We start from the raw sequence: 16603 nt of genomic DNA, 5'->3' as shown, positions 1-16603 counted from the left end.
TTTTTCGGTTGTAGCACGATAGCTTTTTTAGTAGCAGGTGTGTTTTTTTTTTCGTTTTTGTTGGTATCTCCACTGGTTGACTCCGAAAACAGATTTGCGCATATTTTGAAGCCATATGGATCCGAAGCGATATTGGAACCTTGGGGAGTGAGCATATTTAAATAATATATAGATGCTATGCATCTAAATTCGACCAGGTTGCGTATTTCTTGATAGGGAGACGGTCATGCAGTTTAATGGATATTTTTATATAATTAAACTTGGAGCTGGAGAGGATCAGGGCACCAGCGAAGTCGCTACATTCGCCCCCTAATTATTAGTTATTTTACTAGTTTCCACCGAAATGAGCATCAGCTGTACGATTCCCCAAAGTTCTACCTGTTAAAACTGTGTCTCCCATTAATTTAAGATCAGTTGAATTATTTCAATTAAAATACCTTGTCATTTGTTATAGTTAGTTGTTTTTATTATTTTTATTATAATTATTACTAATATTTTGTCAATTAGCTTATGTAAACATAATTCTTTTTATCTTAGTAGACTAGTAGTGACTTAATCGTTAGAAGTAAATTTTAACATTACTTAATATTGCAAATGTTAAAGTTTGTTAAATTTAATGTGATCTTAAATTTTTATGTGTATACCGAGCCTTAACCGCCGAAAAACTTGATCGGACTTGTGGAATCGCCACAAGCATCAAATCCCTAAGCCCTACCCTGCAAAAATTGTTGGATTACGTGTTCCATTTTCTTCTTGTACTCTAACAATACTCCTTTGCAATGCGTTTGCTCGTTTTTTAACGACAGTGATCACGACACGATGACGATCGAACAGAGTTGCCAAAAGTAAAATATTGCAATAATAAAATTTTACTTTGGCAACTCTGATAAAATGCAACAGGGCACTGTTTTTATGTATACATACTATAGTATAGAGAAATGTTAGTTTCTTTATTCATGCAAATAGTAAATAACAGAATATTCGTAGTATAAAATATAAAAGTTGTATTGCCCCTCTTCATTTACCTTCATTTTAAATTAAATTCACTCCGATAATTCTTTCCGACAACACAATTCCTCTTTAGTACTTTGGCATATGATCCTCTGTGATTGCTCCATGGAGTACTACAGTGAATGTACTTTGGAATGTACTCTCACGTATGTACTCTATGGAATACTCACAAACAAAGCGAGAGTGGGATCACCTTCCTCTCCTAGGACATCACAATGTTAATTGGAGCACATTTTTTGTATGAATACAGATTAGATTTGGAGCAGTCCTATACTCCCAAAGGAGTATTCCTTACATTATTTATAGAGTACTCGCGTTTTTTGAAGGGCATGCATACCTTGAGAAAATTATGATTAACAAGCCAACCTAATAAAACCGCACTGCGTTTTTTTAGCGCACGCAAACAACCGGCGTTTTTGCCCTAACCCAAATAAGCATGCGTTGCGACAATGTAAATCATGTGTGCAAACGTCAAATCTAAATGTCACGCAGAACAAAAATTGGAAATCGAGTTAGGTTTTCACGCAGCAAATTCAATTTGAGTTGCTCTCATACAAGTTGTATGTGCATGAGACATCTTTGACAGAAAATGACTTGCGTGCGTTTATATTAGGTTGGCTTGTAAATCTGTTTTGTAATTTGTGTTATATATATTCCTTTACATAATTTAATTTGGTCTACCACCGAATGATATTGTTGCTTAACCCTTTTTTGGGATTATGGCTTCATTTATGTCCAAATCCACCAAACCTCTGACTTTTTCGAAAAATTAAATTGTTTGAAACATTGAGTCACATACTTAGGCGTAAAGCGCCAAATACACGACACGAACAAACCGTTGAGGGTCCTTCAGAAAATTATAAAAAAGTCTTCAGTTGGGGTATCTGAGGACGCGTTGTTATTTCAGTATTAAGAATACAAACACGGGAGTTAAGTTTTTCTACCCGTTCAAAAGTTCTCCGCGAAAAACAGTTTGAAACCGAGGTCGACTGCATTAACCCGTCCAAAAAAGCGGAAAGAAAAATGAATAGACGCGTTTTGTCCTGTTGTCAATAGTCCGAAGAGAAAAAGTATTCGAATTATTGGAAGCGAGGCAAAAACGCGTCTATTAATACCTCCCCCAACGGTTTTGGTCGTGTTTTAGCAATCGTCCCCGGTAATAAAGTATCACAATTTGTTAATTAAAATTGTCCAAAATATATGGTTATTAAAGAGAGATGTAATTAAGTGCTCGTTTGAAAGTAAATAAGTATATTTCTTTGTAATATAAGAAAATAAAATTTTAAGCAGTTTTCGATAGCAGCTAGTAAACTTTTTTTGGTCCTAAGAAGTACAACAGTGCCAAATAGCATCCACAAAAAAAAACGAACAAGAACAAGCATTTTATCAGGTGAGCGTGGCTGTGTATGTGCGTGCTGCTACATATCCTACTTGTAGACCTGTAAAATGATTACTACGATTATATAGTACAGGTCTACAAGTAGGATATGTAGAAGGACGCACATACACAGCCACGCTCACCTGATAAAATGCTTGTTCTTGTTCGTTTTTTTTGTGGATGCTATTTGGCACTGTTGTACTTCTTAGCAACAAAAAAAATTTAGTAGTTGCTATCGAAAACTGCTTAAAATTTTTATTGTTATATTACTATTTACTTTCAAATGAGCACTTAATTACATCTTTCTTTAATATCCATATATTTTGGACAATTTTATTTAACAAATTGTGATACTTTATTACCGGGGAAGATTGCTAAAACACGACCAAAACCGTCGGGGGAGGTATTAATAGACGCGTTTTTGCCTCGCTTCCAATAATTCGAATACTTTTCCGCCTTTGGACTATTTTTTGGACGGGTTATTGCAGTCGACCTCGGTTTCAAACTGTTTTTCGCGGAGAACTTTTGAACGGGTAGAAAAACTTAAATCCCGTGTTTGTATTCTTAATACTGGAATAACTACGCGTCCTCAGATACCCCAATTGAAGACTTTTTTATAATTTTCTATGGGTGCACTTAAAATTTCCTACTAAATTCGTTCAAAAAAATTTACCATCACAGCAACCCATATCTAATATTCCGATCCCTTTTTTGCTTCCCTGTGTCGCTTTCGACGAAGCAACCCCGGTAATTTTGACACTTCGTTCAGTGTCAAAACTCATGTTCCACGCAGGTTCCACTGGGTTCCACGCTAGTTTGACACTGACCGAAGTGTCAAACTGCCGTGTGTTAGAAAGGGAAAGAAATTGTTTCCCTCTCATACATATCATACTTGTAAACCTGTAAAATGCTACGATTATGAGCTATTTCGCCATACACGCACGAACAGTTCGCGCAAATGTTCGCCAAAAATTAAAATATTTTGATTTTTGGCGAACATTTGCGCGAACTGGGAAACACCACCATACACGACAGAAAAGGTCGCAGAAACATGACATAACGGGAATGTTCGCGGAAATGTTCGTGTCGTGTATTTAGCGCTTAACTTGTTTTATACAATGTGCAATGTGTTAAAAAGACGTAGCTAAAATTTCGAAAATATATATACAAGTTTAAGCTGTAATGCTGTATTAAACAGTTATTTAAGGGGCTCCGGCGATTAACAACGAGATTGACTGAATTTTGTGTGTTAGTGCAGTCGGGTGGCTTCGTAACACGCGTATTTGTTGTCGGCTAGACGTTGATGAAAATCAAAAATTTTTAATTTTCTCATTTGACGCTTCCTTATTTGCTAGTCGCGGTGTGCGATTGACAAAACAGCAGTGTTGTATTAAGTTTGTGTTGACATCCAAAATGAACAAATGCGCGGAAGAACAGCAATTCATATTAAAATTTATAGAAAATTATCAATGTATTACGTTTTGCGTAGAAGCTTTTCAACCACAATTTCTTTTTATCACTCTTTTTCGTTTTCTTTTTATTTAAAAAAACTGCTGTAGTTGCAAGTAAAAAAAAACCATCATCCGATGACGACATATTCACGTCCGAACGCTACGATTTCTCAATGCAAATGTTGATTGATGGCTTTTTATTTGATGGATGAGGGGGCAAGCGTCAAAAACCCGACACGCACACATACAAAAACTCAGACAATCTCGTTGTTAATCGCCGGAACCCTTAAGACTGTTTTATCGAATTATAACAGAATTTTGAGATATGTGTGAAATATGTCGTCCCGTTTACTCGTTAACCACGTATCTGAAAATGACACATTTTCGGGAAAGGATGCATGTTATTAATTTTGACAAACTGATTACCACCTCACCTTTAACGATGCCTTATGAGCGTTGCCATAAAAAAAAATCCGACAAAAAGTGTTGTTACGTGAAAAAATTTGATATTTACATTAATATCTTCATATGTTTTTCTTTAATTTTTCCATTTTTTTTTTTTATTTACATACATATTAATAAGAAATGATGTGGAAAAACTAGATATTAGTTTACTACAGATTTCCCCGCAATCCGGTATGTATTTATGCCACCTCTTATTTAATGGATTGCCATCGGCTTCTAAGCTATATATCAAGCTTTAAGGTTTTAGCTCAACTGTAGGTCTCCCTCCTAATCCGTACGAGTATTTTAGATGATCCGTGCTTGTCACTCGTGTTAAACTGTCACTGAACTCTGAGCCACGTTTTAAATGTTTACTTTAAAATCGATTGCACGAGTGGGTGCTCTGTATCGATTTTCTCAATTCCTGCCTTATCTAGTTAAATTTTTGCCCATATTATTGCATTTTAATTAAACTGTAAGTCATGTTCAAAGTTTCAGGTCGGGGTTTTGAACATCACGATCCCTGCGCCACCTAGCGTAAGTTTATTTCTTTCATGTTTAATTGTCATCGGGCTCTGAAGTATGTTCTAAGTTTTACGAATCTAGCTCCACGGAAAACCAATCAAAAATTTATTGATTCTCCAATTTTATAGTAAAAAATTTGCTAACAAGTCCACATTTTTTATTTCTTTATCTATTGTATAATTCAAGCGTTCCGCTTTGCAGGGAATTGTTAAACCATTTTTAGGGAGAACATTACCCTGTAGCTCTGCAGGTTAGCCACTTTTGTTTTAAGAGTGTTTTTGGCCGTTGTATCAGGGCTCAATTTGGGACAGCCCCGCCTATACACTTTCTGTGCCCTTTTAGCATTGACATGTGCAGACTTTGGAGGTACACTTTTTGTCAACATGCCTTGAGAAATATCCAACCGGAAACCGTGCTAAAGCATATTATTATTGTCTCAGATAACCATTGTTTTCATCCTGAGGGAAACTTCCATCCCGAAAAACCAAAATTTCGCCTTAAACAGTAACGGTATATGAACGCTTCTAGTAAAACAACCAACATTGTGAAACTTCAAAAATCCCCAAATACGTCAAAAAATTTTGAGTGGAACTACCTTCTTTTTTGTCTCTGAAACTTAAATATTTGTATATATCTACATAACACTAAAATCTTCTAAGCAAATGGAAAAAATCTAAAACTATTATTTTTCGATCGAAATAAAAAACTAAGAAATTAATTATTATTTTGGATTTTTATAGTAAAATAAAAAAAAAAAAAAATAAAATCAATAATTTTGTCGACTGCTGATTGTAATATCACCCTTTCTCGGCTGCAAGCTGGAAAACGCTCTATCTCGAAATTCAAAATGTTTTGAAATCATGCTCAAGAAGGGTATTTTTGAGTAAAATTCTGACGTGGAGCGTTCTTCAAACGAATTTTGCAGAAGTTTTCTCAGATAGGGTTCACTGTATAGACTAGTCGCCCTACTGTTTTGCAGGCAGTTTCTTTATTAATTGAATGCATCAGTATAAGTTAAACTTGAAATATTAATTCGTCGTTACAAAATTGATTTTAATGGCAGTTGACAAGGTTTATTAGCAAACTTTCTATTTCATATTCATTAATAACTACATAGATGCAGACATAAATATTATTTTCCAATGGAACCTAACTTTCTTTCCATCATTATTGGACTACCAAATAATTACATATGATAATACACTTAGAAGATATTGATCCTCTAATATTCATTTATATTCATCTGGAATTCTTGGGACAAGTTTTTAAGAGATAGCTTTCAAAGCTGTTAAAACTTCTTGTTAAAGAGATACATACATAGTTATTGTTGGGCCGAGCGATGAAATGTTATTTACATAAATTTACAAACAATTGCCCAAAATCCCAGCAACAAAGGCAAGAATCCTGGCATTCTACTAGAACTAGCGTTATTAGCGGTAAGTTGGGCTTTACTTAGTTCTCGCTCATCAACTACAAAAGCTGGCACAGACATTATAGGCTGTTCAAAAGCCCTCAGTGACTCGCTAAAATGAACACGACTATTGCGAGCCAAACGCTGATTGGCTAACTTCAACTCTCGCAGTTTCTCTTCCAACTGTAGTACTTCATCTGAAAATGAAAGATAACTCGGATACATATTTTTTTTAAATCTTGATTATTGTAACCAGACTCACTTCGATTTACGCCCTCTATATCGTTAATTTTTATGAACATAGCTAACGATATTTCGTAAACTTTATTTGTATCCATCAGGCCCTGTGCCAATATTTCGGACACATCACGTCTTCTGCGTCCATAACCAATTTGCCCGTTCGAGCATTGTGTTCCCAGACATTTATCAAGGCATACATTTACCGTTGCACGAAATTGCACGTACGAGGAATCAGGAAATTTGAACGCTTTGAATTTCGCGGTTAATATGTCGCCATCAATGGTGTTGAAATTTTCGAAAAGATATGGATCCACTGTACAGCTGTGATATACAAGATATTTTTTATTTATATTATTTGCATCTATCAAACAAAGTTGGGTAAAATTTACTCGAATGACGAACAAAAGATAAATTATTTTCTTGTCTTCTTATGATGACATCAAATCTAATTTGAATAACTAATAAGCTATTTTTTGATTGTTATTCGAATAAATAAATACGATAAGGAACACCCTTTTTTCAGTTAACAGAAGTTCATATGCTACAAAAGCATATACACAAACAGAATAATTACGAAATTTACAAGGTCTCTTACGGTCTTATGAAGTATTGCTTTAAAAACGGCCCTTATGAACACTGCAATGAGCGTATGTCTGTATGTATAAAAGGCATTAAAAATCTAAATTTATGCAACCGCTAATTTTGTTTCGAAAATTTATTGAAAGTTTTAAAAATAAATAAATAATTTGTTTGACAATAACTTAGCTCAATTGTATTTTTTCTTTTTATTTTATATGGAAAAAAACAACCAAGTGAACTTAGCAAGTTTAAAATCATAACATAAATAATAAATAAATTGCCTAAGAGAAATAATTAATTCATAAATAAACTATTTTTGTATAATCAAAGAGGATAAATACAATAAGAGCCGTCACTCGTTATTTTTTAGGCATTTACTCGATGTATACTGAGAGGTAGTCGCTACTTTTTTTTTGGGCGAGATGTTTATAAATGTCTTCTATACATTTTCGTGGGGTATTTGTGTTTATTTTTCCGACTGTATTTAATTAACTTACTTAATTCTCTTTCCAAAAATCACAGTTGCACAAGGGGCCGACACGGCATGGATAAATGCGAGACAATTAAAAATGTCCCTCTCAGAAAACATTCGGCATCAATTTTTTCAATTTCCAGCGAAATACTCGCCACAAAATAACGAGTGACGGCTCTTATCATATTTATCCTCTTTGGTATAATTTTGCTGCTATGCAATGTTGCATTGAATGTAAATTCATACAAGTGAAACATTTTTCTATTCTTCCATTCCCATACCTACCTGTCAAATAATAGTTGACAAAGAGAACGGCCGTCGCGAATGGCCAGAGAATGGAGAAAGGTTTGTTTTTTTGCTCGTGATCATGGCGGAACTATACAAGGTGGCATACCTACATACCTATATCTATATATATAAAAATGAATGCCATTTTTCGTTTATAACTCAAGAACTCACCTATCCAAACCAAATTTTTAGGCTTTGTTCTGACTATTCGGTAGATGGTTTGTGTTTTGAAATTTTAAGAATCGGATACCAGGGTCTCGAGATATAGGCCAAAACGTGGACCCGGGTAACCCTAGGATGTATTTGTACATTATGGGTATCAAATGGAAGCTGTTGATGAATGCTATAGTGTAGAGTATTTTTCATGCCGCTCCGTGACTAGGGTATCGAGATATAGACCAAAACGTGGACCCGGATAACTTTAGGATGTGTTTGTACAATATGGGTAGCAAATGGGAGCTGTTGATGATTGCTATAGTATAGATTATTTTTCACGCGCCTCGGTGACTATGGTCTCGAGATATAGACCAAAACGTGGAGCTGTTGATGAATGCTATAGTGTAGAGTATTTTTCATGCCGCTCCGTGACTAGGGTCTCGAGATATAGACCAAAACGTGGACCCGGATAACTTTAGGATGTGTTTGTACAATATGGGTAGCAAATGGGAGATGTTGATGATTGCTATAGTATAGATTATTTTTCACGCGCCTCGGTGACTAGGGTCTCGAGATATAGACCAAAACGTGGAGCTGTTGATGAATGCTATAGTGTTGAGTATTTTTCATGCCGCTCCGTGACTAGGGTCTCGAGATATAGACCAAAACGTGGACCCGGAAAACTTTAGGATGTCTTTGTACAATATGGATATCAAATTGGAGCTGTTGATGATTGCTACAGTATATATTATTTTTCATGCCCCTCCGTCACTAGGGTCTCGAGATATAGACCAAAACGTGGACCCGGATAACTTTAGGATGTCTTTGTACAATATGGGTAGCAAATTGGAGCTGTTGATGATTGCTATAGTATAGATTAGATTATTTTCCATTCCCCTCCGTGACTAGGGTCTCGAGATATAGATCAAAACGTGGACCCGGATAACTTTAGGATGTCTTTGTACAATATGGGTAGCAAATTGGAGCTGTTGATGATTGCTACAGTATATATTATTTTTCATGCCCTCCGTCACTAGGGTCTCGAGATATAGACCAAAACGTGGACCCGGATAACCCTAGGATGTGTTTGAATCACATGAGTATCCATTGGAAGTTGTAGATAAATGCTAATGAAAAGGGGGTTTTTCTTTTCGCTGGGTAACTAAGGACTCGAGATATAGACCAATTGGGAACTCGTCTTCAGGTTAAGAGATAGCATTGTTATGTACTACAACCAGTTAAAATGGTATATTCAATTACATAACAATATAATCTTTTTACCTGAAGGCGCTGAAGAGCGTTCAATGTATGGTGAAATTATTTTGAATAACACACCAAAAACCCATTTGTTTGGTCAGATTCATCCCACTTAGCCAGCGGACTATACGTTTTCATATTAACATACATACATCAATAATAGTTTAATCATTTACTAAACGATTTGTTACCTACTTAGCTACGCTCTTTCGCTCTCAAAATTTATGTACTTTCGTCTTAACTAACTTTACCTATTATTCTTAGCTTAGCTTACTTATTATTCCCACCTAAAAACTTACTTGCATTTTATTTATATCAACATGTATGTATGTAACGGACAGATCGACAAACAAAGTAGGCTTTGAAAAGACATCGAACAATATTACGGTGCATTTTTTTTGTATAGAGAAATACATGAATATTTTGTATAGATTGGCATAGAGTTTTGGCTCTTAGCATTAAGAAAATTCAAATTAGGAAAATAAATGATATTGGAGTGTAAACATCGCTGGATCGTTTTCTTTGGCCTCAACACCATTCGTTAGCAGAATAAACGAAGCAGCCCAATACGTTCAGTAGTGTCCGAAATTACCGCGGTTCAAATTATTACATAAAAATGCAAATAGTGTTTTTGTTTAATAATTATTGAAGTTTGTGTGAATTTGTGAAAAGAAGAAATATAGCGCAAAGCGAATTTCCGAGCCAAAAACGGTAAGTTTTGAACTGTTGAAGTGAATTACACGAATGCATGTGTATTTCCTTATTTGAAAAAACATATGGTGTACCACTATTAATGTAGACATTTTCTTAAATTTAATTTATTCTTTTTTAATTGAAAGAAAAATGCCACGACCCACACGAGGAAATATAGGTCGCCGAACGCGTCATACAAATGCTGCGGCATTACAAAGGCGATCACAGACTCCAGATGAACGAGCACAAGCTAATGCCTCGCAGCGTGAACGTAATGCATGAAATAGATCTGTTGTACCTGAAATTATGCGTGCTGCTTTTAATTACAACAGTCAGATTGATTACAGTATGTACAGATATATTGGAATAATGGACGCAATATGTCCACATTGTGATGCGGCTAAATTTCCAGGTGAAACGCCCGGCATGTGTTGTGCTAATGGCAAAGTGAGATTGCCAGCATTAGAAACTCCACTCGAACTATTGTCTTCATTAATTTTTGGGACTTCTGAAAGTTCGAAGCACTTTTTGAGTCATATTCAAAAATAAAATTCGACATTTCAAATGACTTCTTTTGGTGCTACTAACATTACTAGAGATAATTTTATGCCGACGTTTAAGGTAAATACTCAAACAGGATTGTCCCAATCAATTTGAATCATAAAAGTATTCTATAGTTTTAAAAATTATTATGCAACATATACCTAAACTTGCATACATGTTCAGGGCCAAATTTATCATCAAGCTGGTTCGTTATTGCCATACCCCGACGCTGATTATACATTTTTGCAAATTTATTTTATTGGTGATGAAAATCGTGAAATGGATCAACGTTGTGCAATTACTTTGAATACAAGACGAGAAATTATTTTTGAGCTACAAAGGTTTTTCCATCAGTATAATGCATTAGTTCAATTGTTCAAAATTGCTCTCGATCGTATACTATATGATAATCACAAAATCGTAATAAGGGCTGATAGAACACCCTTTGGAGAGCATGAAAGGCGATTCAATGCACCGACAATTGATGAGGTTGCAATTATAATTCTTGGTGATCAGTTTCAATCCGGTTATATTATACTTCATCGCAGAAATGAGAAATTGCAACGTGTTTCGTGCTGATGAAATAAATGCCTGTTTGAAGTCATCAGTTCTTTGGAGATATGTACAAAAATTGACACTGAACATTAATATGCGTATTAACATATAAAATGATCCAGCTCCCATGAGTTTTCAAAACATTTGTTAGAAATTGGTGATGGCAAAATACAAATCGACAGAACCGATAGATGAATTGATTGAATGTGTTTTTCCAAATATTCTTCAGAATTACAGAAATCATGATTGGTTGAGAGAACGCGCCATTTTAGCACCGAAAAACATTCATATCAATGCCATTAATTTTCAAATTCAAGCAAAACTCCCAGGTGTAGTCACGACATATAAATCAGTTGACAGTGCTATGAATCAAGATGAGGCAATGAATTATCCAATTGAATTTTTAAATTCATTAGAACCGGCTGGTATGCCACCGCATTGTTTGAATCTGAAAGCGTTTCTTTGATTATATTATTGCGAAATATTAATCCACCAAAACTTTGTAATGGCACCAGATTGGCAGTGAAAAATTTATTGCCAAATTTGATTGAAGCTACGATCTTAACTGATAAATCAAAAGGAGAAGTTTGTTTAATACCGCGTATCCCTATGATTCCAACTGATATGCCATTTGAATTCAAACGATTACAATATCCTGTGCGTTTATCATTTGCGATGTCCATCAACAAAGCCCAAGGGCAAACACTTAACGTTTGTGGTGTGAATTTGGAGGAATCATATTTTTCACATGGCCAACTTTATGTTGCCTGTTCCGGACTCGGTACCCCCAGCCGTTTGTTTATTCATGCTCAAAATCGAAAAACAAAAAACATTGTTTATCCAAATATTTTGGTATAAGTTTTAAAATAGCTAGCAAATAATAAATGAGTTTGATTTAATATTTCACTTTATACGTAGCGAAGCACGTACCGGGCCGCTAGTACAAACATAAATAAAAGTTCCATGTACTTTGTTTTTGTAAATTCGATGGACTAATGTCAAAATCGTACTGCGCCGGAAGTTGATGTATCAAATCAAATAAAAAAAGTATCCAATCAGCTCGCGATATATAAACTGTGTTTCAAACCAGCTTTTCTTTTAAATGTATCTACAGAAAATCGGACTGCATATTATTATAAATTTTTTAAATTTCTTCTTCTTCTTAATTGGCGCTTAACCGTTTAAACGGTTAGGGCCGTCCAACAAGGCGCGCCTGTCGCTCCTTCTCTTTGCCACCCGCGCCAATTGGTCACACCATGGGAGTTTGAATCGTTTCCATTTTAAATTTAGTTAATAGAAAATACCAGTCGTCTAAAAAAATGTTTGAAAAACACTATTGAGCAAATAATTTAAGTAATTGAACGGCGATTTAACAGGTGTTTCAAGGCTGTTTACTATTGTGAACGTTTTTTCCAAACGTTCTCCACTTGTATAAATTCACAATGCCATGCAACTTCATTCGAATAATAACATATGTGAATAAACATTTATTCGAATAATGTCCAAGTCCGTTATAGAACAAATTCTAGAGGTCTAATTTCATACCCAGATACGTTTTCGAAAACTCATTTTCCAGCAAACAATTAAAAAATATAGTTTATGAAATTTTTCAATCTTATTTTTTAATGCCGATTTTCAATCAATGCAAAAGTTGCTAATCAATTAGCCGAATAATCTATTGTAAATAAAAGCTCTATTCTTACCCTTTAAAAACGATTGTTTCGGAAAGTAGCCGGGTGTCAGTTACTTCGAGATAATTCACACCTAGACCATAAACTGGAGCAGAATCACGATCCAAATTTATTTCCATCGTTAATGGAGTACCGGGAGTTACTGTTAAATCACCAGTAACCTTTTTTCCATTTTGAGTTACGCCAATCGATAAACGTGGTTCCGGCGCACGCTCGGTAAGTGAAGTGGTAATCTCCAAGTCCCTTAAACAAACAGAAAGAAACATTAAACAAGTAAGGAACTAAGTTCGGGTGAAACCGAACATTATATACCCAGCTGTGTGCTCTCATACGTATTTTGATTTTTGACGCATTTAAAGAGAAATATCATGAATATTAAATGAAATGCGAGCTGAAACGAACTGCTTATAAATATACAAATATCGTCTTCCCAAAAAGTAACTTTAACTGGTAACTGTGACAGAAACAACGTGTTTACCAAATCTCGGTAAAATTTGTCGCTTTTCGACTTTAGTATTGAAAGTTTTGTGAAGAGCTTAAAAAAAAGGAGACTACCAGGATCATGCAAGTATTTTTTTCATTTTCGTACTTTGCAGTAAAATACTATAACGGCAATGCCTTGAATATATTGCCGACTTTGTGATGGTTGAAACTTTAAGCAATTAAAAAAAAAAGAGTGGGCGTGGTCGCTAACCAATTCTTCTCAGATCTATATATAAAAATTTGCAAAGTGATACCAACGGTTTCTGATTCATGGCTTTGAAATCTTTTAAATTTTCTTCTATTAAAAGTGGGCGGTGCCAAGTCCTACTACACTCGCCAAGTTTTGTCACTTTAGCAGTACTTGTTAATGCATTGTCCCCCATTCTCCATTTTCGAAAATATCGATATAGAAGAGGTAATCGTGACTTCAAACGTTTTCAATGCAAATATTTTTTGAATTCAGACGAGCCCGTGTATTCAATTTCATGAAGTTGTCTACATTTTTGGTCAACTTATCGTGTTAACGGACAGAAAGAGGGACAGACTTACGGTTTTAAAAAGTAGGCGTGGCTGTTAATTTTCACCAGGGGTGTATAAATTGGCAAGGATAACCCCCTTACTTAATTTCAATATGATATCTTAACCGACTTTTGATTTACGGTTTGATATCCTTTAAATTTTATTCTCCACTTTCTAAAATTATACCAAAATTGTATTCGAAAAATCATATCTACATATATCTGTATCGGTTCCTGTAAATGCTGGGAATTAAGTCAAAAGCTGCTATTGCAAACCTTGTAACTCCTTCCTTTTAAATATATCCTACAATTCAGTTTCGACTTCTTTGAAGTTGGAAAAGAATGATGCAACATTGATATATTTAGCAATCTTTCAGAATGTTGCGATTCATTTCTAAATAACTTTTTATTGAGCTAGAAACTTGAAACTATTCACTTAGTTCTGAAGACCATGACAATGTAAAAAAATTAAAAAATGTTCAGTGCATCGAGAAAATTAGAAAATTCATAAGAGATAAGGAACTCTTTGATCAGTTTTTAAGTAACCTCCGGTGAGCCAGGGTCTTGAAGCCTAGAGTTCTATTACAATGCAATACTTACGAAAACAACTTTACTAGATGAGACAGGGTTCAATACATTTAGTAAAGCTTAGAAAATCTATACAGAGCGTATGGAATCTTGTGGTCGATTTTTATGTAACTTCCCATTGAGCATGAAACTTCATATCTAATACTTCAGGGCACCGTGACAATGCCACAAAATAAGAAACATATTTCGATTGGTCGATCACGGGTCGAGAAAATTAGAAAACTCATACGAGATTTGGAGGTTCGGGATTGGCTTTTAACCAACTTCCCGATGAGCTAGAGACCTGAAAGTAAAAACGTGGTTCAGAGTTCAATGATAGTTTACCATACATATATATATATATATATGACAAAAAGTTACCCTTAATGTCGAACGGATCCATTATGAGTATTTCGTACGGAAGGGATGCGATATTGCAATAAATTTTTGAGAGACTTTCTATTGCTCCACAAACATGTACGGAACAACTTACTCTGGTTCTTGAAATCCGGCTGGAAGCACATCTCGCCGAACGACGCCGTGGTGCTCCCGTTTTGTCACGTTTAGCATGAGTGGATGGTAAAAGGGCCCAGTTGTAATGCATTTCACGCTTACGACCTCCTTAGCGCTACTGGATTCAATAATTATTTTATGATAATACACTTTTTTACCCTGAAAATATACATTTATTGAATACTAATGTAATGGTTGTTTAAAAAAAAATATAGTAAAATCGGTCAAACCCGTTTAAACGATTAGCGCCAAATTAGTAAGTAAATCTAGCAATACTACTAAAAGGGAGAGTTTAAACTTCTATACGGCCTCAACCGATGTTTGTATAAATCTGCTAATTTTTTTATTTTTGCTGGGTCTACCCGGTGTTTTACGAGTACACAGCTTCGTGCTGCAATAAATGCACCCATCCGGGGGTCGGTGCTGGTCCCAGAACTTCTAGGAAAGTGGCTTCATCCGAGATGTGAGCTGCACTGGGAAGATTCAGTAAGTGTGAGTTTTGAAATGTATATAGGTTTACCCTGTCCCACACGTGGGCTGGTGCACTGGTGCCGGACAGGAAAGGGGAGACGGAGGCAAGGGATGGTGCTATGCAATCCTCCTGTCCATTCTAAGGAGACACGTCATTATGGGAAGCGCCATTTAGCACGAGCGAGTGCGAGTACTTGTGGCCTTCTGAGCTGCTTCAAGAATGGCTATTTGTGAGCGGAACACATCAAATTAAATGGAATTATACTAAAATTGAAGCCTGTTTCTCACTATTTTATAGTCTTCGTCGGGATAAGTTTACGGTTGTTGTTGTAGCGATAAGGACACTCCCCAAAACCTTGGTCAGAACGGAGTCCATTCGGCCAGTTCGGAATTTATTCGGTATAACTTCGTACTTGTTTGTAATCTTTTCGGAATGACTTTGGTATCATTTTGTATCAACTTTGAAACCTTTTCGTAATGATTTTGGAACTAGTTCGGATATCTGCGGGGTATTTCGTAAATGCTTTGGGATTTTTTATCGGAACCATGTCGGCAATAGTTTAAAAACGTTTTGGTTTAATTTCGGGACGTTCTGAGCAGAGCTTTATCAGCTCATTATCGGTATCATACTCAGTTATTCATAACTGAGAGTCGTATAAAATTTTTAAATTAAAAAGCAAACTTAACAGTAGTAACGTAAAATAGTTACTAGCGGTGAATAACCGTGAACGAAAGCAAAACGGTTCTTAGTGTAACCGGTGTATGTATGTATATGTACTTAATGTTAATATGGGAAAAATATGCATCAAATTTGTAAATATGCAAAAATGTCCGGTTATGCAAAACATTACAGGGATATATTAATCCTTCTGACACATAACGAACTTGTAACTTGGTCAGGGGTCTCTACGTCCTCAAACAAAAATATGCATTTGCATACGAATCCGACCTCTGGTTATTACACAAAAAGGAAGTGAACTCATTTTCTTTTCAAGTTTTGATTTTTTTTCAGATAAGTGGGACCTTAACAGTTAGCAGCAATATAGGAAAATGTTTTTACCGTCAATTGATTCACCATCCGCGTTACTCCGCATTCATAAAAGTCCGTCAATGACAGCCGGAACACAGCCTCTAATTCACTTAGCTGGGGTTGGCAGCGTTGATTCGGATAGTCCTTAAGACCCTCTAAATATATTTGTGCTTTTGTGGCTGGATCATCTTTGCTTCTCTCAGGTATTTGAATTTCTACTTGCATCTGCTCCTCTGTACAGTGTATTTTGTGAGCAACTACAATGAAAAAAGGAGAATAAAAAAGGAAAATTGAAAATTGTTTTCTATAATAATAAATAATTTTTAC

At 35.4% G+C, this 16603-nt stretch overlaps 1 protein-coding gene across 10 annotated transcripts in view; it reads right to left on the bottom strand.

Moving 5' to 3' along the window:
* Positions 1-5752: 5752 nt before the first annotated feature.
* The window catches only part of qsm (Zona pelucida superfamily protein qsm), a 70107-nt gene continuing 59256 nt past the window's right edge, over positions 5753-16603 (bottom strand). For all 10 annotated transcript variants that reach the window (XM_067773524.1, XM_067773525.1, XM_067773528.1 and 7 more), the window contains 5 exons: positions 16307-16533; positions 14756-14934; positions 12707-12937; positions 6483-6781; positions 5753-6417 (listed from right to left, as the gene is read on the bottom strand). In XM_067773524.1, coding sequence (XP_067629625.1) covers positions 6161-6417; positions 6483-6781; positions 12707-12937; positions 14756-14934; positions 16307-16533 — 1193 coding nt within the window. In that variant the 3' untranslated portion in view covers positions 5753-6160. The remainder of the gene's footprint in view (positions 6418-6482; positions 6782-12706; positions 12938-14755; positions 14935-16306; positions 16534-16603) is intronic.

The sequence above is a fragment of the Eurosta solidaginis genome, chromosome 3, assembly GCF_040869045.1.
Source record: "Eurosta solidaginis isolate ZX-2024a chromosome 3, ASM4086904v1, whole genome shotgun sequence".
In the NCBI taxonomy this organism is placed as follows: domain Eukaryota; kingdom Metazoa; phylum Arthropoda; class Insecta; order Diptera; family Tephritidae; genus Eurosta; species Eurosta solidaginis.
The sequence above is the reverse complement of the archived record's forward strand: the minus strand, read 5'-3'. Positions and strand labels throughout refer to the sequence as shown.